At 38.2% G+C, this 27,727-nt stretch overlaps 1 protein-coding gene and 1 long non-coding RNA gene across 2 annotated transcripts; one reads left to right on the plus strand and one right to left on the minus strand.

The window, feature by feature from the left end:
* Positions 1-2,266: 2,266 nt before the first annotated feature.
* LOC113074030 (T-lymphoma invasion and metastasis-inducing protein 1-like) lies at positions 2,267-27,727 on the plus strand. Its single transcript, XM_026246741.1, has 7 exons — positions 2,267-2,571; positions 21,890-21,982; positions 23,148-24,090; positions 24,925-25,405; positions 25,923-26,095; positions 26,608-26,832; positions 27,497-27,727. The coding sequence occupies exons 3-7, from the start codon at positions 23,158-23,160 to the stop codon at positions 27,686-27,688; spliced, it is 2,004 nt and encodes a 667-aa protein (XP_026102526.1). The 5' UTR covers positions 2,267-2,571; positions 21,890-21,982; positions 23,148-23,157; the 3' UTR covers positions 27,689-27,727.
* Positions 18,633-20,750, minus strand: LOC113074031 (uncharacterized). Its single transcript, XR_003280584.1, has 4 exons — positions 20,315-20,750; positions 19,242-19,277; positions 18,811-18,857; positions 18,633-18,727 (listed from the first exon to the last, which is right to left on the minus strand). It is a non-coding gene; the product is annotated as an uncharacterized LOC113074031 (long non-coding RNA).

Below are 27,727 nucleotides of genomic sequence, written 5' to 3' on the forward strand. Positions count from 1 at the left end.
CATAATGTATATGATGTTGTTCCTTGATCAGGAATAACTTTGTACTGATATTGTGACAGCAGTTACATAGGTGTATTTGAGAATGTGAGTGTTTGTGAGAGGGTTGGAGAATAATAGACCTATGATCTGACTGACAATGTGCTAGACACTGGAGAACAGCATACAGGTGGAGCATCTCACACATTATTCTGTGTGCTTGTCTAAACACGCTCTTGGCTTCTGTTATCGTATTACTTTAGTGTGGCAGTCGGCCAGTAAGCAGTGACTGATATTCAGCCAATGGATTAGGAGAATTAATTTGTTCTTAGGAAAGAACTTGTGCTTATGGGTAACTCATCACCAAACTTAACAAATTTTCACTTCTTGTGTGTCAGATACAAATGTCATTGTGATTCCTTAGAGCCTGTTTGTTGTGTGATGTCACCAGCAGCCCAAGGAATGAAGGTGTGTCAGCTTTGTTCTGAGGGGACGTTTAGGTGATGAAAAGCAGTACGGGACATCATCTAATCCTCCACGCCCTTCTCCTTGCACAAACTTGTTTGTCTCTCACGGTCGGTGAAGTACTGAAGCGGTATGAGATAAATTTCAGCAGAATCCACACCTTCAGGTGTCTTGCAATGCAAAGATGCATGTTCATTTAAAATCTTTAAATTCTTATGTATATTGTAATGCCCATTATTATATATTAGTCACTCTTCTCCATGCATTATCAATAAATCGGGACTGTAGAGTTCAATCATCGAGTCTGGGTAAAGCTTATGTAAGTCTAAAAATGTAGCTGATTTTAAATATAGTTCTTTCTTACTCTCTTTCTCCTCCCCTTCATCCAGCACGTCACTATAGACGTAGGTTTTGTCATACTCACTGATCTGTGTGAAATGCTCTAAATCTGTCCCTCCCAATCATGAGAATCCTGGCCACACCGCCGCCCACATCTTAAGCCTGACCCAGAGACACTTTACCAGAGTTACAACCAGTTTGTAACTTAAATATGCTTTTTCAATAGCATTTTTAACTTTAAACTCTCACTGTACTGTGACACGACAGCATGAAGGGGTTGGTTCTGTGGCAACCTGTAGAGGAAAAATTTAAGGAATGTACATGCATGCATACACCTATGCCTTCTATTCAGTAGGTTTGTAAGCACTAGTTACTCATTGACCAGTGTTTACGGTGGGGTATCTGAAATAATACTACTACTTCTTTGTAATGTGGAGGCTACCAGCAGCTTGCTGTGGTTTAAATCCCTGATCTCCACAACTAGGATCAGTATATCAGTTTCCCACGCCCCCCTCTCCCACTGATATACTAGCTAGAGGCAGATATGTCCCACAACATTGCACAACATCTCTGTTTTCAGCCATAAATCTACAGAAAAACAAGGAAGTTTCTCTCTATAGGCCTGATCTGTAATGTGTGTTATGGACTTTGGACAGGCTAGACACCTTTAATTTTACACGAATGAAAATGCGCTTTTGAGTGAGAGGTCCATTTTTTCAGTAGAATACATTGTTCTATATCTTAGTATTGATTGTTCAGTGCAACATTGAAAATACTTGTCTTTGTATAATCTGACCATTGAAAAAAAACAAAAACAAATTTTTTTTTAATATAGATTAGACATAGACATGGGAATACTTTATTGACATTATTTTTCCACATACAGCTTTCCCAAGCATCAGTACACATAAAAACACGTTGCATTACAATTTAAAACTTTAACCTTTGATTTTATACTAAGCTGTACTGAAACAAATGAACAAATATTTTAAAAATGTTTGACTTTTATTTTACATTTTTTGTTATCTTTTAAAATCTTTTCTTTTTTCTTTTTTTATCTTTCAGATAATACCACAACATAATGTGTATACCTTTTTATTTGACTATTTTATATAATTCTACTCTTATTATACCACAACATAACACACACACACACATATATATATAATGTATTTTAATTTATTTTACATACATAATACCACAACTTTTTTAACAGTCATTTTAAAGTTTTTTATTTATTTATACTTTATAGTAAAATAATTAACTGCATGACATACATGTATTATGTTGTGGTATTATGTGTATATGTTCTTGTGTGGGTCTTGTGTAAACAAGTATGTTATCTTAGGGGCTCACAGGCAAGCAATTTAAAAGGAAACGGGGGGTGACTCAAAGCTTAGGGGCAAAGACCCGGGGCTGCGTGCTGGCAGAGACTCTGTTGATCCAGAGGAGGTGAAATGAGAGAGAGAAGGAGAGGGGGAAGAGCGAGGGGGGAGGTGAGAAGGAGAGGGGGAGGAGAAGCAAATGGAGGAACGGGGAGGGTTGTGCAAATGGGTGAGAAAGAGAGCGGTAGAGAGTGCACACACACCCCTTTCTGCGATCTCAGCGGACAGACTCATCCTCACAGTGTGTTGTGGAGTTGTGATAGACAAGAGACACAGAGACGTGCAGGATTACAGCCAGTACTTGGAGGAAACATTACCTGTATGAACTGCACTAGAAGACATTCAAACTCCTGATATTTAGATACTTTACTAAGGAACAAAAACGGACCTAGGATTTACCTCTGAGGTATGCCACACTGCCAACTGTATTTCCATGCTGTTTTACTGTCTGGACATTTATGTCTGTCCTTTGGACTTTCTATGGGTCCCCTGGGACTGTAATCGAGTGGACGGATGACAGTGATAAATACCACACTGCTTGGTTGATAAGGTTTACTTGCCTTTGAGGCTTTAAAAGTCTGTCTTGTGTGCCTTTGTTGGACAATCAATATGCCGAGTGTATTTAGGTGTGTTTGTGTGGTTTGTTTTGAGAGGTCTCAAAAACAAACAGTTCTGTGGTCATAAAAACCCCTCATCTAGATAGAAATGCTTGTAAGCTAAGGAGGAGGATCCGTCAGGGTATTCTCTCTCACATGCTGCCTTTGTGTGTGCGTGTGAATTTTCTCACTGTACGCAGTAAATCTCCCAAGTTTGCTCTATATTTTTGCTGTTCTGCCACAAATTGCCTTCAGTGTTAATATTTTTCGTAAGTAGAAATCTTAAGTTGACAACATGCTTTTAAAGAATATACTGTATTTGCAGTTCTGTCAACAGATCTGTGCGTAAGAGTCTGTCTGAAGTGTTTTGCAGCCTGTTTAAGTTCTTCTGTGTTATCTCATGAATAATGTGCCTCATTTAAAAGTTTTACTGTAAACCGCCAGAGCAGCTCCCAGATAGTTCAGTGTGTGTTTTGTGTAGGAGTGTGTGTGTGTGTGTGTGTGTGTGTGTGTGTGTGTGTGTGGTCTACAGTCTACAGTGATTTATTGTGATGAGAAGACTGAAAAACCAACTGAGCTGCGATGCTGAGAAAAGATACAAAAGAGAACAGACAGCAAAGTGAAATACAAATAAGATAAAAGATGACATTCCTTTGTATAGAAACCTAAAACGTTTTTAAGGAAGGTAAAGAGACAATCAAACCTGAAAGGAAGACCTAGATGCAGTCTGTCTGGGCTCTGGGGGTCACTGTTGCAGGTCTCAGCTGTTCAGTGTCAGACAGAAATGGCACACGGGGTGCCAGATTCCTTGGTCTCCTCAGGTCTTCCATCGGTGTAGTGGCTTTATGAATGAACTACTGTAGAGTGCACTGTGGAGGAACTCAGATTGGCCAAACAAAGACTCCTGCATACTTCAGTCTAGGAGCAAACAATGAACCCCTCTCTACCTACAACATTGTATCACTGACGTCCCTCTCAGAAACAGACTGGACAGAGACTATCTGTCTCTTCTAAGAGCTAATATCTGGACTTTATCATGCGCGTCTGTCTTGCTCCGATCAGACACTGTTTAATCTATCGATTTGACTCAATAAACACACTCCTTCCTTTAAAAAGGGTTCTCACACAGTCAAATTGATTTCCGAGCCCAGTAGTTTGGGTCTATAAGTAGCAGACAGGATTGTTCCTCAAATACTAGGCATAAGAACTGTAAAATACAGGAGATTCTCTGGGAATTGCAGACCTTGCGGTAGTTGCTGGTTATTCAAGTGAAATGGGACATGTGTGTTCAAGCATGTCAGTATCCATGTGCTTGTATTTTAAACACTTTATTAGTCTAATACTGTATTTGTGTGTTTGTGTATGTATATGAAGGCTTAGGAAGGCAATCATGTTGTTCTGCTTTGCTCTGTAAGTGTGTTAAGTGGAACTAAGTAACAGAATGGTTTCACTGTGACCCTCCAGGCTTTTCTTCCTCCTTCTGCCCCACTGAAGCAGAGGGCATCAGCATGAAACATGGGGGGTAGAGAAGCTATATGTGTGTGGGGGGTAGGAAATACAGTTTAAATGGGTCACAGCACTGCCACAGCATGTTTAGAGTATACATTAACAAAGCTAATGATTAGCTAGAGATGAGGAGATAAAGAGAGAAAGGCGAGGTTTGGTCTTCATAAAAGTGTCTGAACAAAAAAAAGGAGGGAGGTAGAGCACTACAATTTAAAAGTTTGAGTAAGATTTTTTTTTTTTGGTTTGGAAAGAAAATACTTTTATATTTAGCAAGGCCGCATTACATTAATCAGAAGTGGAAAACAACAAACAATTAAACTTTCAGCAAATAGAAAAAGGCATTAAGTTAACTTTGACTGGTTTCTGTTGCACCTACATTTGTTCTTTTTTAAATAGGTTAGGAAATTGTTTTGAGAGTTTTTTTCAAGGTGTTTATCTCTAAACTTGTTACAGATACTATAAAGTAGTTTCATACTGTTTTTCTTTTCATGCTGCGATCAAACACACACAGTCATTGTTCTCACTGACAGCTCATGAATACATATAACCTAGAAACCAAATGACAGAAAGAATCAAACAAGAAATGCAGAACCATTATGGATTATCTGTGATGTTGTGTCCTCTGTAAACCCATAAGGAATAGTCTGTATTGAATGAGATATTATAATCCTTGTGTTAGATGTGTATGTGCTAGACCTGACAGATATTCCCCGTTGTCTCTTTCTAATGTCTGTTTCTTAATGCAGCGTGTCCTCCATTCATTCAGCGTGTCCTCCTCTTTCAATATTAGCACTTGACTGGTTGTTTAAGCGTAGACGCACAGGAGGTGATGAGGAGGGGGTAATGGGAGACACAATGAATTAGAAACATACATTTGTGGCTTTATTTCACTAATTCTGTGTGTGTGTGGGCAGTGTAGGTTTCTAAAAATGTACAAGAAGAAAACAAAACATTAATGATGTTACCATACCCATAAGGTCACAATATCTGACCTTTTACCTTTAACTTCTATAAAAGGCTGGAGAGCAATAGAACATTATTGAGTGAAGTATTTTTTTTTCCTCTAAGTACTGTAATTTTTAATAAATGCTTAAATTAAGAGTGTGTGTAAATGGTCTTTCTGACGTTTGTATATGTCATGCTTTTTATAAAGATACAAGAAACATCTCTTCTGGTCTAAATCCTGTAGAACCAGTGAAATTACATTTCTAACCCTATGGCAGGAAGACACACACAAATGCACTGTTTTAGAAGTCCCATTCCATAAGGAAGTGATTCCTGCAAAACCAAAAGAAAAACAAAGTGGCGGTGCAAGTTTGGATAAAGGAACTGGAAGTACGTCCATGTGTGTGTTTAAACTCGAGTAAGGTGATCTTTGTGTGAGAGAGCAGGGTGCAGGAAGTTGATAATGGACTGTTAACACCTATATCAAGCATCTTTAAGACAAACAATTATATATTGAGGAAAATCCACAACCGTTTAACCATTTAAATTTACCGGTCACAATAAAGGCTTTGATCTGACACATTTCAGATCACTTTAATCTTCAAAGATCTTAGGACCACAAGCCTGTTGAGACGGGCCACACAGCTGCAGGCAAACCACAGATTACTTACTCATTCACTTAATGACTTTAGTGAGACTATTGACAAGAATAATGTTACGCTTTTACGCTCAGGTAAATTTGTGTGAGTCTGAGAGTCTCAAAGAAAAGAGACACTCAGTTCTTGAAAGGACAGTTCACCCAAAAGTGAAAATTCTGTTATCATTTACCTATCCTCATGTTATTTCAAACCTGTATGACTTTCTTTCTTCTGGAGATCACAAAGGAAGATCTCAGCAAAAGCTTTAAGAAGACCACTTTTATGATACTTTTGTAGTTTTATTTTTCTATTCAGTTTGGATCTTGACAGCTCTGGACTTTATTAACATTTATTGTGTCAAAAGGTGTTCCATGTAAATGATGACATAATTTTAAGATGAATTATCACTTTAATGCTGCTTAATCTACTTTGTTTCCATCTCTGTTTGTGACTAACATCCTTTTAGTATAAGCACAAAAGAGACTCCCTTTCAGCACAGGTTATCAACGAGAAAAGATTGGCTCTCTCAATATCCTCCACTGACCTGGAAGAGATCTGATCTCGGTCTGAAAGGAGATAATGCTGTTGCATGCTGGTCTATTTTACTTTCCAAATTAACTTTCTTTTAAGCAGAGACCTGAGTGTCTTCATTCGTGCCTTGTGGCATGCGGGTGCAGGTCTTGTTGAGCTTCTTCCACTTGTTTGTTTGGAGAGGTTATGTGGATAAAAGCAGCATCTTGCTTTCAGCAAAAGCTTTTTCTGTGATTCCAGCTCTATGCAGCACAAGTACACATGCTGGGAAGCTTCACTGTGGCTTTTACATACAGCAGGGTCAGAGGATTAAAATAATATAAAGTCACACACTTGCTGCCTGGGGCATTGTGGTCCCGTTCGAGGAAGATTACACTCTTCGAAGTGAGACACACATTTTCTCTTTGTTAGCTTGATGGTGTAAGGATCCTCCAGGCAATGTGGCGTTAAAAATATCACAGATGCAATCTCTGAATCCTGGCTATAATATTTATTTTCAGCTGGACCATAACTATAACTAAGTCTATATATTCTGCTGTAGAATTTAACCCCCCCCCCCCCCCCAACCGCTCCATGAGGTTCACTTATGACCAAAAGTTTAGTGACCCAAAGTAGAAATAGTAGGTTGTGACTCATTATCACTTGCGGCATACCTCATGGCTCTGTTTTGGGGCCTTTTTAGTTATTTATAGATGCTCATTTGAGAGGATCAGTTGTTTAAGCCCAAGACACACCAAGCCGATGGTCAGCCATCAGCTGCTGTCGGTGGGCGTCTGTCGGGCTAATTTGTTAGGTGTGCTCCACACATCGGCTCTCATCAGGCTCACGTCAGCAGAAGTTTGCCCGATTCAACATGGAGGTTCAGTTTAGCAAAAGAGTTACTGTCCGAGATTTAAAGCAAAAGTGAAAACAAGCATGTAAATGAAGGCGATACAAACTGAATAGAAGAAGAGTTCATATGTTAATGTTCTCCTAGATAGGGCATTAGTATTATAGCAATATCTAAATGACTAATTTTTATAAGTAATTTATGTGGACTGGGAAAGGACATTTGTACTTCTGGTGTATATTAAATGCTTAGATATGATCCTATCAATGCAAACTTCTGTTTCATGAATTGCAGGATTTTGGCAGAATGAGCAGCCTTCTCATTAGCAGTCTGGTAAAGTGTGTTCACTGCTGACGCACTTTGATGAGACACCTTCTGTGGGACATCACAGCCTGCTGAGGGGGAGAAAGTGAGATCTACAGTGTATATGGTTGGATATGTGAGTGTGAGTGGTTTTTTTGGCTGTGTGCTGGCAGGACATGTGTGAGATGGAGGTGGATTTTAAAGGACAGGTTGGTCAGCAGCAGTAAGTCTAGTTCTGAATTGAGCCTAAATAGTGTCTGGCACTGATGTGGTAATGGGGTATTGATCTGTAGAGGTTTGGCCGATGGTGTGCTTGTGCTTCAGAAATAGCTCTATTGTGTCTTTGTGGTAAAAGGCTGAGTCTCACTAGCACACACACACAGACACACACACACACACATACAAAATATCATGATGAAGAGATAAGATTAATTGCCTTCCAACCGTGTAGAAATCATCCAGCACTGGGATCTAGCTTTTTTCACCCATAACCACAAGCCAGTATACATTCATGGAGGGCTTGGATAGTTCCTCTAAAGATAGTTCTACTTCTTGTAAAAGAGAATAGAACAATGTAGCAAAAATAACCGTATTTTCTATATTTTGCATTCAAACAATACGAATATACAATATAAGGTATAAAGAATAACTTTTTTTTTGTTTTGAACAGATCTCTCTTGGCTTTATCCAGCACTACTGGTTAGCCTCTGACTTTTAATTTGACTTTAAATTTTAGAGAGATACATAAATTGAAAAAAAGAAAGAAATGAATGAATAGTCGGAAAGCTATTCTTCTAAAGAGCTTTTATTCTGTCTTTGCTTTTGTAGTTTTTCTGTCTGTCTTCTGTTTGCGTGTGACATTCCTGTCCTTTCAGGGCCCAAAGCAAAAGCTCAAGTCTTTCAACTCCCTGCCCTTTTTTTCTCTCCCTTCATTTCTTGAAGGTGCACTTTGTTTGTGAGGTTCTGCTTGTTGACGCAGGTGCAAAAAAATGAAGCTAGAGAATAAGAGAGTGGCAGAATGAGAGAATTACAGAACCCCTGCACTCAAGATTACCCCTCCTTTCCAAATGAAGTCTCTTAAGGTCCTAAAAGATGGCTTGAGGCCTTATGAACACACTTATTTCCTTTCTCCAGACCTGTCAGGGCTTGTAGGTTGTTTTCATCAGCTGTTGAAGTTTCTGTCCGCTGGTCTCAGGTGTGCTGAGAAGGGGCTGTAGAGTACCTTGTGTGTGGCTTTCAGTGCCTCCTCCACCCCTCTTTTCCTTTCCACTGGGGCTTCCTGCCAGACGAGAAGAGCTGTTGGCTTCGAGCCAAAGTCTTATCCTACCTCTCATTCACCGTCAGCAGCAGGAATCCCAAAGCTATGAGTATGTGTGCTCGTTCTGGATGTGTGAACTGCCAGCATTAGTGGCCATTCTCTCACACAACACTTGATACAAGATACCCATGTGTGTGCTGAGAATTAGTTCAGCCTGAGCTTGCCATGGACCTACAGACTGGACATTAAGAAAACTGTGATCTTTACAATTCTTTCCACTCTGAGATATGACTTGGTGTCTTGGCATTTCAGTTAGCGGTTTGAGTCCCCGTCCACACGGAGACGGAGCTTACCCCAATCCGATCTTTTTTTTTCCTCGTCTCAAGAAATATCCGCGTCCACACGAAACCGCATAATGATGTAGTATACATGCCAGACCAGTATGTGGCGCTGTAATTCTGCCACAGAGATACACTAAAAACAGAGAAGAAGACTTGGACTATGCTCATAAACCTTGCGCGTGGTACACAAACGAACATGGAACAATACATTTATTAATCAGTGTTAATGTTAGTTAATAAAAAGACAATCGCTCAGTGTTTGTTCATGTTTTGACACGTAGAGGTGTCTGACTAGGGGGGAGACGTGGGCTGATGACGTCATCGTCTCAGAAAATATACGGATTAGCCGTCCAGATGAAAACGCAAAGACGGCGTTTTCAAATTTATCCACTCTGGGACCCGGTTTCAAAAAATAGCGGTTTCACCTGATGAAAACGCCGGATCAGTGTGGACGAAACACCTATCCGATAAAAAATGTATTCACAGAAACGCGTCTCCATGTGGATGGGGCCTCAATCTGACCGTAGTATTCTTTTTGTAATAAAAAGCATCTTTATACATCTAATGCATTTTTGGGATGTGGTAGAAATCTGGAAAAAAAAAATTTTTATTTCTTGTAGTGAATCATTTTATTTTATTGTTTTATTTTTTTATTTTGTAACAGTGAACCAGTTTTTTTTTTTTTTTTTTTTTTTGTGGTTTTTCATTATTTGAGAAATGCGCATAAGTCTTAACTGGATCTCAAGTAGTATTTTATTTTATTATTATTATTTTATATATATATATATATATATATATATATATCATATATATATATATATATATATATATATATATATATATATATATATATATATATAAATTATATATATAATTATATATATATAAATTATATATATAATTATATATATAATTTTAAAATTATTAAAATTATTAAATTAATTTTAAATTATATATATAATTTTTTTTTTACAATAAACCATTTTTTCTTTTGTTTTGTTAGATTTCTCATTATATGTTGCAATCAATTATTTATTCAGCCTTTTTGATTTTATCATTTTATTTTGAATTTATTAAATATTTTATCCTTATTTTTTATCATGTTGCAATGAGAAATGTGAGAATTTGAGTAATGTGCATCAGTCTCAACGATCTGATCTGAAGTATATATATTTTTTTGTTAATCAGTTCATGAAGTGTATGTAAAATCACACATAAGTATCTGCAGCTGTGAACAAATCCACTATTTTCGCTCCATCTTTCCCCATATAATGAGTTATGGAAAATTCACTTTTGTTGGAAACACTGATAGTCTGGCACAGTATATATATATGGCTGTACAAAATGCCTTGGACATTTATGATGTCTGATATGCCTCATGATTATTTTATTATATATACTAGAGTTGAAGAACATATTAGGGCTTTTCCCAGGATGACCTCAACATACATTTTAAAAACTGTCTCTTTCTATTTTGATATTTTAGCTTTGAATAAGAAAAGAAAACACAGCAGAATCAGACATGCTCATCCACATTCATGCTTTTGTCTCTTGCCCTGTCGATTTCTCCATCTCTCTCTCTCTTTCCCCCAGACTGGCACTCTTTGTTCAAGCGTGTCATTGGAAGTGTGTAAATCGTGAGCCCTTCAGCCAAACATTTCTCCCCTCTGATCAGCGAGAGGACCCATCTGCAGCCCTCCTCCCCCTCTTCCCTTCCTGCATGTCATCACTCCATTTTCCCCAGACAGAGGACACAAATTAGCCCCATTTACACTCCATTTCCCCCAACTTCACTGCCTCTAACCTGATAATGACTGGTGCATCTAGATGAATTAGGATGATGGCGATGAATTGTGTGCTGGTGTGGAATCAGAATATAGACATGAGTGTGACCATAATGATGAATCTCACACACACCTGAAAAAATGAAGCAAAATGCCAGGAGAGGCCATGCGTTACAGTGATTTCACTGTGGGTAAGCGGTGATGTTATGAAGTGGAGGTAAAACCACTGTAACACATGGTCTCAAGTGACTTGCTGCTTTGTAGAAAATGTCAGCACCTGCAAAAGGATTATAAAACACAGATGTTCTGTTAATACTGTTTACTGATGCCCAGCAACATAGCAACTCGCATTAATATGGAACTATGAATATATGGAATTTTGTAAATAACAGTGACTATATTCCCATCATATACCATATAGGTGATTTTAATTGAATAGAAAAAAACAACTATAATTATAAAGTTCAATTTATAAAATAAAATAAAAAATAAAATAAAAATTCATAATAAAAATACAAAATAAAAATACATTTAAAATAAAATAAAATAACGTATTAATATCTCAGCACTTTTGCTTGAACGCTTTGCAAATGACTTTTCACTAATGCACTGTCAACAAAAGCCCAGATCAGAGAGATGAATGTGACTTCAGACATTGAGAGAAAGTGTTTTTGGGTCCCCTGAGAGTGTATGTGCTCCCCACAGTGGGTCTCGGTTAGCTTATTTTACCGGAATAATTCTGGAACGGCAGAGTCTGTCTCCCCCTCAGAGAGGTTTAAATGGGTTGAATGAGAGCAGCAGACGAGATGTGCTAAGCTCTGTGTTGGAGATGAGAAAGCCTTTGAGGAGCAGACAGTATGACCGCTGCACTTAGAGAGGGGTTTATATGAGACACGATAGGGCTAGTCCTGAGCCAACTTCATCCCCAGGTCAGCAGCCTTCTGAAAGAGAAAGATTTAAAAGATACCCCCTAAGGATTTCGAAAGGAACTTAGCCACATATTATATGATGTCAACCTGAGGTTTACATTTGTAGATTACAGTACACATGTGAACCAATCCATGAACCTTTTTTTTTTTTTTACAGACTTTGATTTTAACACACCTGATCCACTTTTTGAAATCCACATTCTTTTTCATTTTTTTTTTTATGTATTTAAAATTGAACTTTAATTTATTTATTTTTCTTTTCTTTATCTACCTTTTTTTTGACAACCTGATGTCAAACTGATCAGCATGGGATGTCACTCTGCTATATTATCATTCTTTCCTCTTTGTTCATTCATCATCACTCTATCATTAACACGTCTGAAAGGCAGAGATAACATGGTGTTCCAGGTCATGGTGCGTTATTGAACAAAAGAGAGGAAACCGGTCTGGTGGTCCCAGAGGAAGCCACAATCCTCCTCCGCTCTGACCGATGGCCGACAGATTATCTATGAAGTCACATTATAGATTTAAAGCTATGAACCAATTTACTTTTTTATATAATGTTTACCACTGGCTTAAAAAAGTCTTTGCCATATTTGTTGTTGTACTTATAAAAGAAGCAATCACATTATAACATAAAAAATGACAATGCCACATTAGAAACAAACAGATGGATTGTCTGAGGTAGATGGGGGCGGGGGGGCTGTCAGAGTCACTGGCGTCAGCCTCTCATTACAGGTTCATTGAGCTCTGCGGAGCACAGACACGGTCAAGAGCCGAGGGACATGATGGAGGAGTCCTGTCCTTTCATTTGGATTAATGGACAGTTCATATCTCCTGTCGTTTGATGGTCTTAAGAACTAGTCCTATGGAAATGGTTACCGATGCTGTCATGTTGAAGGCTATACAATAGGACTTCCTTTTTTCGCTAATTGGAGAAACGTTCAACCTTTTTTTTGACATGAATGATTGAGCTATTGTAGGTATCGGACTTTAAGGATGTTGAATATGAGATGGGTGTTAGAACTGAAAAAAAAATAGATTATTACATTTCGGGGGCCTTTGTGACACTGTTATGGATAGGAAAGAGGTGACAGGAAAGAATGAGGAGCAGAGGGGGGATGTGAGGAGGAAATGACCCCCCGGTCAGGCAGACGGAAGTGCCACAATTCAATAGCACTGCATTAAAAAAAAAATTCTACAAAAATGTACATATTCACTTCTCTTCAGTTTTATTTAGATTTATTGTTTATGTAATATAGGATAATATACTAAATATTAAATTATGGATTTAAAAAATGGTAATCTATTTTTTCATTAAAATACAAAAACAATTGATAAATTTAAATATATCATCAATATATATATATAAATGTTTTAATAAACGTTTAATATTATTTAGAAATTATTATAATATAATATAACAAATAGGTATTATATTATATTATATTATATTATATTATATTATATTATATTATATTAATGTTTCATTGTAATATATTTTTAAAATAGAAGTTTATATGAACTTTATCAAGACGTTATTCAACACTATTTTCACGTTGAACCGATGTGAATATTTCTTGGTGCTTGTTTTTCTCCCTCTTTCCTTGAAAACGATGTTAATCTTTCCATCCTGGTGTGGATAAGGTTTCCATGCGTTGATACAAGTATCAAAACTATGTGAAGTGTACTTCGGTTCCTGTGGTGATAAGCTTCTTATGAAGTCTCCTCTTTAAACTCTTCTTAACCCCTCTCACTGTCAGGCTCTCTCTTGTTCTCTGTCACTCCTTTTTCTTTTCCATTATTCCTAAGAGTGTTTCATCGTGGCTTTCAAGTCCCTCTCATCTCAAGCTAAGTTGCTCATTCCCTGTCAGGAATCCGTGGAAAAATGTGTGAAATGGGGATAGTAGCCCGTGGGCAGGGTGGGTTTCTGGGTGCTCCGAATTTCGGGTATTGTTTAAAGAGACATACGCCAATTAGCAGTGAATGTGGATGGACTATTAGAGGGATCTTAAATTGGTTTCCCAGGCACAAAGAAAAAGGTCAACACTATTACAGGGGGAATGGATTTATGGAGCTCCCGTGAAACGCTCGAAGCACTGTTTGGAAAATGACCTGCTGGGTTTTCATCTCAAGTTCTGTTCAACATGTTTTTGTAAAATAGTTCTTAGGCGTGTTGACTAAGCAGAACTACACTTGTTATGAACAGAAAACAAAGCAGAGGAGCAGAGGGGAAGAGAGAGAATGTGTTTCCCTTGTTCAAACAAAGGTGGTTAAAGGATAAAAGAGAAAGAATAAAAGAAGTCCACCTATAGACACCACACAAAGGAAAAAAGAAAAAAGATGTCAGTGCAGAAATAGAGGACTTAAGGGAAAGAGGCATTATTATCTGACACCTGAGAATTTGTGTGTGTTGTTGGGTGTTGGAGGGAAGTGTGTATGGGTGGGGACTGTGTTAAAAGTGTCAAATATATGGTGGCCGTTGTGGCAGGAACAAACAAGCTATTTTCTCTCCTATTGCTAGTCAGTCAGAAGGGACATGGTGATTGTAAATACAAACAAAACAAAGCTAAAGTTTTTGTGCTGGTGACATTCTTTACTATTTTGGGATTCATTCAGCTCACAATTTCATTACAGCATTTACATGAAAACTGTGACCACAATATTCAGCGAAAACCTCTGTGGATTTCTGTAGAATATATAAAATAACTGATCATGATTTTCTTATAATTGCATGCTGTTAGTATAGCTGTCAGTTTGAGTCGGGGGAATATGTATACATAAGATGTAGCCAGTAAAATTCTAAAATGTTTTTGAAAGAAGTTTGCTCAACAAGGTTGAGGATGAAATTATTTGATCAAAAACACCATAAATGTTTTTTTTTTTTTTTTATGTGATTAATCCAGTCCTCAGTGTCACATGGTCCTTCGGAAATCATTAATATGCTGACTCAATGATAAAAAAACATTTCTTATCATTATCATCAGTGTTGAAAACAGCTGCTTAGTATTTTTGTGGAAACAATTATATATATTTTTTCAATTGTATATATTTTTTGATCAATTTAATGCATCCTTGCTGAATAAATGTATTTAAAAAACATTACTCTATGCATCAATATCACATAACAACTCAAATCATAAAAAAAAAGATGTGAAAGAACTGATGAATCAAACTTTCACAAAAATATTGAAATATTTGCTACTTTTGTTGCTACTGAGATGGTCTTTAGAAAACAAATGGCCAAGTAACATCTAGTATATTATCATAGCAAAGCTGTGCTGTACTGTACGGGCCAGCACTAGTATCTATGGGGTAATCAGTCAGCAGAGACAGACAAAGAGAGTGTGGGCAGTGATTATTCTTGTGTCTTTGTCTGCGCTCTCTCAATTATACTAACAAGAGTAGATTGTGCACATGCAAAATGACAGATTCCATCTGAGGGAACAATGGAGCATTTCTAATCCAGTCTCTCCTGTGCTTACTCGCTCTCCTTCTGTCTGTCTGGGTGTGCAGTTAAAAGCCCCGTAGTCTCCCTCAACTCAGCGCAGCAGTGCTGGGCTTTGGGGAGATTTTAAGCCTTGCTCTTCTGCCCCAGGCCTTAAAGACAAGCAGGAGAAACAAAAAGACTAAGTATTGGACTAATGGGAGCAGGTTTGTGTTTGCTTCGCCCTCACTTACATTAGTCTTCACCCATTGCTTATCTTTGTCTAGTGAGCATCTTTTCTTCCATAATAAATGTCTAAGAAGAGCCTCCCAGTGCTTTTTTATATTTATATAAGAATATCTGACTGAATTAAGTTAATTAAGGCTGGGATTTGGCTGTAGTTGTTCTCAAGCTGGCCTGTCTGTGCTTTAATAATTTATAATGTGATAAAAGGAGACATTTCAGATGATTATACTTCAGTAATTGTATATTTTTTATCCACTTTTGAATTTTGTTTCAAAGAGTTTTATCCGTTTCACACCCACTTATACCTTCCTACCATCTGTCCACTCCAGGCTTACTGTGCGCGACTATAAACTGCTTTATTAGCTGCCATATTCCTCATAAAGATTGGGAGTGTTTTGTCACCTGTAGGACTGTATTGGCGAGAAGTAGCTGGAGAAAGCTAAAGACAGTAAAGCTGTGATAACATGCTTTTTTAACAGTCGACTCGTGCTGGTGATCTATTCTACAGCCTCTCTTTCTCCTCAAACAAAAGAGTGTCTGAGGGAAGAAAGTGGGACGTTCGGTAGAGTCAGTCCGTTTCATTATTCCATTACAATGCACGCCCTCCTCACGGTGTGTGTTTGTGTGTGTGTGCTTTAATAACGCAGCTCAGGCTAGCACATCCTTCACAGTGAGGGACGTGAAGTGGAGGAGGTGTCCTCCTAAGTGCCTGTGATTAAAGTTTCACAGTGAGACACTGCAAAGCCCAGCAGGCCGTTCCACCACCACACACCCTTCCTCCATCCTCTCCACCTGCCTGCACCCTGCAGGAGACGTCCGGCTCCGAGACAAACAAAACATCTAACGCATTCACAAACAACAACACATACGAGCATCTTATCTCACGTTTTTTTGAGTTTTACGTAGTAATCGTCACATTGTGTTTGTGCTAGCAGAGAGTATATTGTCGTCACCCTGAGATTTATCACATATTATTACCGCTGAATCCCAGCATCACGTAGGTGAGGAGAAGGAGAGAGGGAGAGAGAGTGGGTAGCAGGTCACTCGGTTCATTCGCTGACTCACGTTTGCCACTCCGCTCATCGGGATCACGGATTTCTCATCGATTTTCACTAACCTTTTGGTTATGACTGCACTGACATTTTAACTGTAGATCCCTGCTGAGATATTCCATCTGGAGTATGTTTTCAAAGCCGAAGATTCTATATTTAATGGAATCAGATCATATGGTAATAGATCTGTGTTTGATTAGCACACATATGCGTATATACTATCACAGCCCACATTAAAAGGGGAAACAGACAGTGGAAAGGGAAGTTGGCGGCCATCATGAGCAGCTATTTCCATTTAAATACAGCTTTGATTTTCCAGAATGACTGGAATCATCAAAAAAATGCATGAAAAGTTGAATGCACATGAATGCCACCACAATGTCATAATTACAAATTTTCTTTGAGCCAGGGTTTCCAAATTGGGGGCATTTCAGTGAGAAAATATAACAGCTAGTTTTAGATGCTGCATCTATTGTGTCTAAGTTGGATGTGCAAATAACGACAGAATTTAATAAAAACTAGTGCTGCAAAAACAATTAATCACGATTAATCGTATTCAAAATTAAATTAAAGTTTATATTTACATACTATATGTGTGTGAACTGTGTGTATTTATTATGTATATATAAATACACACACACACACACACACAGAGAGACACACATATATTTATAAAAAACATGTTAGATTAATATATAAAATATTTTTATTTATATATTATATAAATTAAATACAAGTATAAATATATACTTTTTAATATATATGTATGTGTGTGTATTTATATATACATAATAAATGTACACAGTACACACACATATAGTAGTATGTAAACAAACTTTTGGTTTGAATGCGATTAATCGCAATTAACCATTCTGCAGCCCTAATAAAACATCAAAAGAGCACAAAAATTTCACACAATTAATTTATCATTCTATTTAAGTATAGTTAAATAAAAACCTTGTTGTACACCACCATCTTGCTCTGACCAAAGTGATTTAAACACTCCTGACCTCATAATCACAGCTTCTCAACTCATAAATACCAACTTCCCATGAGAATTTGATTGCACCCATATGCTTGCATTTCATAAAATGTGACCCAAAAAGGTCTCAAGTTGTTCTTTTTAGCTCAAATGTGGTTAAAAGACTCTGTATATTGTCATGCTAGGAAAAGGGGAACATTAAACAGTTTATGAGTAACAAAGCAGATATTGTGCAAGAAAGCATTTCCTGTAAAATATATATTTTAAATAAGGCTGACAGGATAGCAGATTTACGTAATACATGCAACTCTAAGAATAGCATGAAATGGGAGCTTAAAGCTATTGAAAAACCCATTAACTTTCCTTAGCTATTGAAGATGTTTTTTTCCACCGCAAAGTTTTACATCACACTTGAATCGCTGATATAAAGGCTTAAATATCATGTGGAGGGCAAATCTAATGGTAGCAGAATGAAGGATGAGGCTTGGATCAGGATGAAGAGAAGGGAGGCCGGAGCTGCGAAACAAGTGAACTACAGCGAAAAATGGGGTCAACTCTAGTTTATGTAACTCTATAGCAAGGTTAAGTAGACTGCAGTGCAGTCCTGAGTTTTTCTACCACTACTTTCCTGTATACAAACAAACTTACATACACACAACAGCCAGCTGTCGTCCTGAGGATAGACATCATCAGATGGGTCTCTACACTGTAAAAAATTTCACGTAGAATCAACAGTAACTTACTGGCAACAAATAGCCAGCAAGCTTCAGTATTTTATTCCACAGTAATATTACTGTAAACCTGACTACAGTAGTTCACAACATACTGTATAATAACTTACAGTATATTTATACTGTAAAATTAATTACAGTTCATGTTTTTGCACTGTATTTTAAAATACTGTAAAGTTACTATGCAGTATAATTGATTACGGTAGTTTTTATATTCACATATACTCATCTATACACAACATATAACTAACTACAACCTGTTACATGCTTAAAAAAGAATTAAATATAAAGGCTTGTATGCAAAAAAAAATTCACACAGTTATACTACTGATTATTAAATGTCACGTAAATTATGACAACACTCAGAAGTCCATTTAAAAACTTTTATTACAATTTAATTCATTAAATGGTAAAAACACTCTCCAGACTTGACAGGGCCAATGCAGATCCCAGGTTTTTGCTGCCTATAGAGAACAAAACACAAAAATTAAGTTGCACTACAGCTTGACCGAAATCAATGTGATAAACAGACTTGAAAATGACTTACCTCTTTATTAACTCATTAGCACGCTGCAATGTCGAACAACATACACGCTGAAAGAAATGAAAAACATATTCAACACTGCATAGACCTACACAGAGATATTCGTTTCACAATGCATCCCCAGATGTGGAAGTGAAAGAACATCCCATAACCTGGCATGTCATATTAACACCACTGTGTGATTTGTCAGCACTTGGTGTAATCACTGCATGGTTATGATACATATGTGTACGAAGGCCAACGGCAGTTTTGAAGTTACATGGACACTGGAAAAATCCACAAGAGAATCTATAGTTTGCAAGATTCCTGTGTTCCTTAGCATGTCTGACAAATTCTGGAATAGACTTTACAGAGTACTGACACACTTTGCAAGATAAAGGCATTTCTAATCTTATTTCCAAACAATTTTTGTTAACTTTAGATGCAGTACTTACCCATCCACATCTGGTGACTTCACCAATGATTTTTACCTGTAAGACAAAGAGAAACATGGATCAGTTAAAACATAAAAAGGTTACAAAACAATTCCAATATATAGAATCAAATTAAATAATTTGAAAAGAAAACAAATTTCAAAGACCAGAAATGACAAGCTATCAACTTAAATGCAACTTAAAAATAGCACAAAAAAGTAAATCAAATAATTGAATACTAGTATTAATTATTCAACCTGTGCATTTCATTTATTACTTGTAAAAAAATGGCTAATCTATTAAATTATTATTATTTATTTATGTACCTATTATATTACAATTAATTTGAGATCTCTTGGTGTCCTAACAGAGACCCGATTTCGAGGGAGAACCTGATTTGTCACAAATAAGAAATGAGAAGCACCCAAAGTGACAAGAATACGGGGATTATAATAGCCATTATCGTGAATATCACACAATATCAAATATACAACTAAATTATCCGCAGTGCGATGGCAGTGGCTGTATTCAGATATTAATGCACTTGAAGAAGTTAATGAAAACGAGTGAGCAAAATCATGGGAACGTCTGGTCTGAAGAAGGACTAACGTTATACCGAGACGAGGGAATTAAACCGGCCCGACTTTCACTGCCTGTGTGTTCACTTTAAATGAATACATCGGTTGTACTCACGCAATAAATGTATAATATGACTGAAAACACTGTGGTTGTCCCTTTAAGTCGTGCATAACATTAGTGTAATAGGTCGATTTCGAACATTGCTTCAGGTTTAGGCGCGTAAGGCCTCGATCGCGACAGGACACACGCACACGGTGTAAGTTACACACAAATGTTCAGAAAGAATAACATTTCGATTACTTTGTTCTAAACTTGAAATTATTAACTAACATTAACAGCAAACCTTGTGATAATTAATATTTGGTTAACGTTAGAATGTTTGTGTTACAGACTAACATACTATCAAACTCACCACTGATTATTTAGTGGTAACGTTAAAACGAATATCTTCCCTTTGGGGTGAAACTTTTTGAAATACACATCTTTAAGATATTGAATAAAATTGTATATCTCACCTGACTGGTTCTCGTTGGTCTTGTTCATCCTCAAAGGCTCAGAAAATGAATTGGAAAATGAGTGCAGGCTGACGGTTTAGATGATTGGTTGCCAGGTATATCGCGTACGATTCCGCTCTTTATGTAATTAGTGTGTTTAATAGAAAGCAAAATAATAATATTAAAAATATATCATGGGAATTGATTTTATCTATTTACCTAGCCTATATTTTTGACATCTACATCTCTACAACTACCTCCCACCCACAAAATTGTTGGCTATAACCTATGAGATTAGGTGGGTTTTGTGTCAAAATCTGGCAACCATGAAGATACGCAATTAAAAAACACCCACATAAATCATTCAACTTTTTTTAACTATATGCCAAATGCCTTAATATATGGGTTACCATATGAAACGATGTATTATAAAATTCCTTATAAATAAATATATAATTAATAAATAAAATTCCTTGTAAATTGGATTATTACTGTCATCAATTTAACAGTAATATAAGGATTACTGTAATTATTTTCCCACTCTATTGTTTTTTTCAAAGAATAGCATAAATTGACAGCAACTGTCCTGTAAATAGTTTCTACAGTAAGACAAAGCTGGAAATACAGCAATAATACTGCAAAAGTTATAAAATTGACAGCAACTTACTGTAAACTGTTTCTACAGTAAGCTTTCTCTGATAATACAGCAATAATACTGTGAAAACAACAGAAATCGTTTACAGTGTATCTTTCACGTTATTGGCCTTAAGGTCTTGTTGACCCTTACTGCTGGAGCTGGATGTGATCCAGAAACATACACACTGACCCCAACAAACACATGCTTCTGTTACACACACAGTTTGAATGACAAACCCTCTGGCAGTGAGTAAAAACCAGGTTTGTGTGTTTTTTATGCATGTAAACGTTGCTAGATTTTCGCCAAGGCGGTCTGAGTCAAAAGAGCTCATCTCATGATTCTAGATATGGCTTGAATATGTCCTTCTATACAGGTTTAAATGGATCCAATGTTTTGTAATGACAGGGAATCCTTTCTCATCTTTTTCATTATTCTTTTCCTTTTTTTCTATCTCCTGCTTAGTGGAACAGTGACCGTGCCATTCTGAGACTAATCCATAAAGTGTGCTTCAAGTGTGTAGTCTGAACCATCGTCTCATATTTATACCTGCTGCAGTGTGGATATGAGACTTTCTCTCTGCTCTTCTCTCTGGATTAGACTAAATTAGGTCAGACTAGCGTTGAAGAACATATAACTGGGTTCAGCTTTAAGAATTCTGCTGGGAAGCCATAATCACTGTATTGTTGGCTAAAGGAAATGAGACGAATCTCAGAAAATGATTCCTCTTGTTCAGCAGAGAGGGTGTGAGAAGTATTGTTGTATTAATGTTATGCATGTTTTTGTGACCGCACCTTGGAACAGGTGAGCTGTCATGTTCTCATATGTGTCTTGTAATCCACCCTTTGCATACTTAGAAACCCAAAACTTTATTTATGAACAGCTATCCAAGCTATCCTTGTGTCTAGACTTAATCTTCCACTGTTCCTTTGTTTAAAATCTGTGTTATGTTTCTTTTCCAGAGAAAACTGCCTTAAGGCTGATCAGGACCATGAGGTCAATAAATAGGAACATGGCTGTCTTGAAATGCATCTGATCCACTGGTTCTGCCTCAGGTACTACTGCCGATCTTATATACAATGATGTCATGTACTAACACAATGGAATCATGGTTTTGAGGCAGCTCAAAAACTTGTGAGCTACCTCGCTGCCAACTGCAGCAATTTAGTTCATTAGCATGTTGCTAAGTTAACGATATGATATTCTAAAAAGCACTCATAAATATTGGGCAAAATGATCCAATTAATTACTACTTTCAGTAACATAATTTGGTTAAAACATCATTGAATCAAGTATTTAAAGTTATTAGTAATCAGTGTTTCTCTCACCTAGCTTAGCATCTGGAATAATTTTTTTTCCCAAACTCATCACAGTGGGAATTAGAACAAGAACATTGTGGGATTGGCTGTTATTGCTTGTGCAAACTAGGTATCGTGAGAAATTACGAGGCCGGATGTTTAACTCTGGGCAGCTTTCATGTCAGGAGTGTGCCCACGATGCCTAAAAATGCTGCTTCTAAAAGTTTTGGAACAGACCAAATATCTCTCATGACTATTTTTTTTTTTTTACGTGCCACAGTGATTTAATAAAAATAACGCTATAAACTGTACACAGTGGATTTCTATAATGATTTCCTGTTTCTTTCTTAGGACTAATTTGTCTGAATGTTGCCCTAATTGAACCGTTCCAACAATTTCAAGAGGTTATAGCTGAGATACACAAATGGTGAACTCTCTAATGGAGGTCATTTTAAAAATCCTCTGATGCTCCCACCACAGGGGGTTGAGAGGTTCCACATCTCACTCCTTTACTCACTCTCTCGCTTTGTGTCTTTGTGTGCGTCAGAGATATTTCTGGCATTAGGCTCTGGGCACATGCTATTCAGCTCTCACTTTTAGAGATGGTGAGACTAAATTTCTCTTCTGTAGGCAGATCAGCTTTTATTTGGTTACTTTGTCTTTCAGCAATGTAAATACATTTACCCCTAATATGAACTTAGCAGGTATGTTGCTTTGGAGCTGCATGAGTCTTTTATGGTCTCTAAAGTAAAAAGCATCTCTGGAAGAATGTGGTGTTTGCTGGTCTGTCAGGTTTGAGAGCCCCAATACTTGCTAATCTATCTTTTAAATGTCACACAGGCATCTTGCTAGTGATTGGTAGTTCTTCATCTGTGTAGACAGTGACATGTCCTATTTCTAACCCATGTTGTGTCTTCCACAGACGTTAAACAATGGGAAACATAGAGAGCCAAAATGGTGACCACGCCTACTATGGTGAGGGGCAGGGCCATCTCTCACGAAAGCACATGACCCGATCACTTCGCATCTCTAACAAGCAGTCTCGGCGATCACGTCATGCCTCATCCAGCAAGGCTGAACACCGCAACTCTGAGACCAGCACAAAATCAAGCAGCACCCCTTCCATCCCACAATCCCTGAGTGAAAATGGCCTGGAACCTTTCAATGAGAAGAATGCGTTGGAGGGCTATAGAGGCACCATTTGGGTGGATAAGATGGCCATGAACTTGCGGCCGATGTCCTTCCACGACAACATGGGGGATCCTACCACCACACCAGGCTCTGAAGACGGAGTGGAGTTGGACACAGTGGTGGCAGACAATTGTGATTATGAAGGACTTTTCACAGGTGAGGACACGTATCTTCAGAGGACCAGAGATGGTCCTCGGGAAGGCGGCAGCTTTATGAAGAAGCGCTCCAAATCTGCTGACATGTGGAGAGAGGATTCCATGGAGTTTTCCTTGTCGGATCTAAGCCAAGAGCATCTGACAAGCACAGAGGAGATTATAGGGACAAATGAGGAAGAAGACAAAGGCTTCACCAACTGTGGAGGTCGCCGTCGCACCTCCAGCCCACGGACACTTGAGAGTCACTCAGGAGAGAGAGCCAACTCTTTAGACGAACTTTGCACACAGAGGCTACCTCCTCTTCGGGGCTCCCACCATCTCTATAATGGTCACAATCCTGAGAGGAAGCAGGGGGGTGTAATGAACGGTGAGATCTTGTCTCCTGCGGAGGAGGAAGGGAACGCATATGGAGCATACACTCTTCCTTGTCGTCGTTCTCACTGCCTGTCGGAAGGACGGTCCAATCACCAGACTACCATCTGCTCACGTATGCAGGGACGGCGGGCACAAACAACACATGTGAGTTATGCTCTGACTCATGGTTTTTCCAAATCATCTGAAAATAAAGACAGGCAGTGATTTATCTGCAGTACCTCCAGATTATTAAGAATCATGTTTTTTGACCACTTTGCCTACTTCCGAGCTTCTCAATTTATCTATTGTCGTCCATTTATTTTAGAACCTAGTTGGTAGTTTTTAAGTAGCTAACCCAACAAATGGACAAAGAGCAATAGAATTATGGGATTCTCTAAGAAAACTCTTTTAATTTAAAATCTCCTCTACTTTTAGCTCTAATAAAATGTGAAAGATAAAACCCTCTAGGGTCTCTAAAACTAAATTCAGATAGCTTTTAACTTTCGTGATTGTGCATTATTGATGTGATCTGAACTGTCTGTGTTTGCCAAAGAGCTTCCGACTTTGAATGGTCTCACAGGACAATTCAGATGTTCCCTGAGTCATGTTCATACCTTTTGACAGCTACATTGGACACCTGCTCAGTGTTTTTAAAATATGATACTCTGCATGATCTACCTGTGAGGAACTTCAGTGTTTCTGTGTCGGCAAAGGGAAGCTGCACTTTCTGGTCTTCCTCTTTCTGTTCCTCTTTTATGCACAGGTAAACAAGTAGAGAAAAGTACAGATTAGTTTCTTTCTTTGTACCTGTCAAAAGAAGAAAGAAAAAGAGCCATTTAGCAGCTCAATGGGAGATAGTTTCCATTACAATTTTTATGAAATGTCACACTATTGTTTAGGGTGAAATTCTGAGAGGGAATTCTTGTTTGGAGGATGTAGCCGTAACTGTAGAGGGAGTGACGTCTTTCATCTCCAGTAACCTATTCTGTTTGCATGAAGGATATCACGGCCGGTGAGGGCAGCGAGTATGGAGACAGCGGTATTGACGGAGGCGCAGCTGAAGTCGAGCATTCCTCACGCCGTTGCAAGGCAATGTCTGCGTCCTTCTCTGTCTACTCTACTGCTAGCGGAAGCATCTTTGCAGGAAGTGACAGCGGCAGTAGCAGCGGAGGTGGAGGAGACCGGGAACGTCAACCGGGTGGAGATCAAGGCGTTTATGAGAACTTCCGTCAGGAGCTGGACTTGAACTCCCGGCAGACGTGGGATTGCCTCGAAGAGGCAGTTTCGGCTGCTAGCGATGAGAGGAGCAGTGGAACGCTAAGCTCCATTTACCCCTCAGACATTCTAATTAGCACGGTGCAGGGCACTGTGCGGAAGGCCGGCCTGCTGGCTGTGAAGAACTTCCTGGGCCACAAAAAGAATAAGAGGGTGGAGCCAGCAGCGAAAAGGAAATGGAAACAGTACTGGGTATCACTCAAAGGTGATATGTTTGGAATAGCATAGTGCTACTCTTGCTATTTCTGATTTATCCTTAAAGTCTTTCCATGTTACTCAGAAAAAGGTGGAAATAATGAATACATTGTGCATTGTTAACCTGGATGGCCTCTTACATTTGAATGTGATGCATTTTACATTTTGCAACTCCTTGACCCCGCACCAGTTACAAAATATCATGCACCTGCTATTTCTCATCAGGGTAAACACATCAAACCCTAATACATTTATTTTCATATTCTGAGCTTTTGATTCAGACGGTTTGATGTTCGTAGTCTTGCCATGGGTATTCAATCACAATCTAATTTAATGCTCTGGGCAGTTTCTTACTGAAATTGTTAATGTAAAAAGAACACAGAATAGCATCTGAGACAATACAGTTTACAAAAAATTTGTCATCAAACTTTCCTATTTTTATTGGTGTAGATTAATCAAATCCTTAAACTTGTTTTACATTCACAGTTCCATGTTTTCTTATCTTCCTTTTCACTTTATCCTCCAAGGATGCACTCTGTTTTTTTACGAAACGGATGGACGTTCAGGGATTGACCACAACAGCATCCACAAACATGCAGTCTGGGTGGAGAACAGCATTGTTCAGGCTGTCCCAGAACATCCCAAGAAAGACTTTGTGTTTTGTCTGAGCAATGCACTGGGAGATGCCTTCCTCTTCCAGGTAGGACAGTCTGAATCTCGAAAGATTAATATTCAAGTGATTCCAGTGACTCCTATCAACTTGAATTCTTCAGGGCAGCATTTAAAGCCATTGATTATTTTTTTGTCCTCACATTTATGACAACAGTTGATATAGAATTGTACCGCACCAATGCTCATGGTCCAATGTATCATTCGAAACTACTGAACAGTGTTTCTGAATTTCTGTGTGTCTCAGTGACATTTTATTCTGTGACAGCTGACAACATCCTGCTTACCAGGTGACATTCTTAAAGGTTAACGCGTCAGGCCCAACAGTCAAATCTACGTGATTGTCATTTGGTGCTGAAAGAATCTCCGTGTTGCTATTTTGTTTAAATTATATTATATTAATAGTGATGTTTATAACCTTACGTATATATAAGGAGTACCAGTTTTTAAATACTTTGCCTTCACGTTTTGCTCATTGTGGACAAACTTCCATTGGGCATTCTATAGTGATAAGAACTGATGTTCTCTTTCACTTCTTTTTAGACATCAGGTCAAACCGAGCTGGAAAACTGGATAACCGCGATCCACTCAGCCTGCGCCGCAGCCGTCGCCCGTCAGCACCACCGCGAGGACACCGTACGATTGCTGCGCTCAGAGATCAAGAAGCTTGAACAAAAGATCGACATGGATGAGAAAATGAAGAAGATGGGCGAAATGCAGCTCTCTGCCGTCACTGATGGGAAGAAGAGGAAGACTATCCTAGAGCAGGTATGAACATGGTGCATATGCATTTCTGATTTTCTGATGATTTTAAATCGTGCTCATTATCGGAGAGTCAGTGGTGTCTACAATTATGTTTAAGTACTGGTGAGACTTGTTTGCCACTGGTTCCTCCAAAAATAACGCCATAAATAAAGCAAGCTTTGCCTTAGGACTTTTAACTTATTCAACTTCACCTATAAACACACCCTGATGAAATTGTCATTCAATAATTGCTTAATTTGTTTACTAGGACACGTCTCACAGATTTGGTGTTTCTGACATGTCTGATGCTACCGTGTATTTTTGCATTGTCTGTTTAATCTCTAACTGACGTGATTTGATTGATATTACATAAAAGTTGAGTGTAAGTATGTGTCTGTTCACTTATTGTGTATGTGATGTACTCGTCTGTTTGTGCGGAGGTGGGCTTACTCCTCCATGGTCTCTGAATAGACTCAGGTCATGCTGGCTTGGAGGAGGCCTGCTGACTAATGATTTATCCCAGCGTCCTCCACCAGTAAACAAAACTGTATTAAAAACACTGCCCACACTCTAATAGTCAGCAGCTTGGGGCCGTCATCAGTGTGCGAACGCAGAAAACAACAAGTGCAGAGCATGTTAAAATACTGACAAAACAGACGATTTTAGATCTTTCTTTCTTGTTGTTCAGATATTCCTCTGGGAGCAGAATTTGGAGCAGTTTCATATGGACTTGTTCCGGTATCGCTGTTACCTGTCCAGCCTGCAAGGCGGCGAGCTTCCAAATCCAAAGCGCCTACTCGCCGTTGCTTCCCGCCCCACCAAACTGTCCATGGGTCGTCTTGGCATTTTTTCAGTATCATCATTCCATGCCCTGGTATGAAATACACACATACATACAAACCTCCACGCTCTCAAAACA

Source organism: Carassius auratus, unplaced genomic scaffold (genome assembly GCF_003368295.1).
Source record: "Carassius auratus strain Wakin unplaced genomic scaffold, ASM336829v1 scaf_tig00013484, whole genome shotgun sequence".
NCBI classification, from domain to species: Eukaryota; Metazoa; Chordata; class Actinopteri; order Cypriniformes; family Cyprinidae; genus Carassius; species Carassius auratus.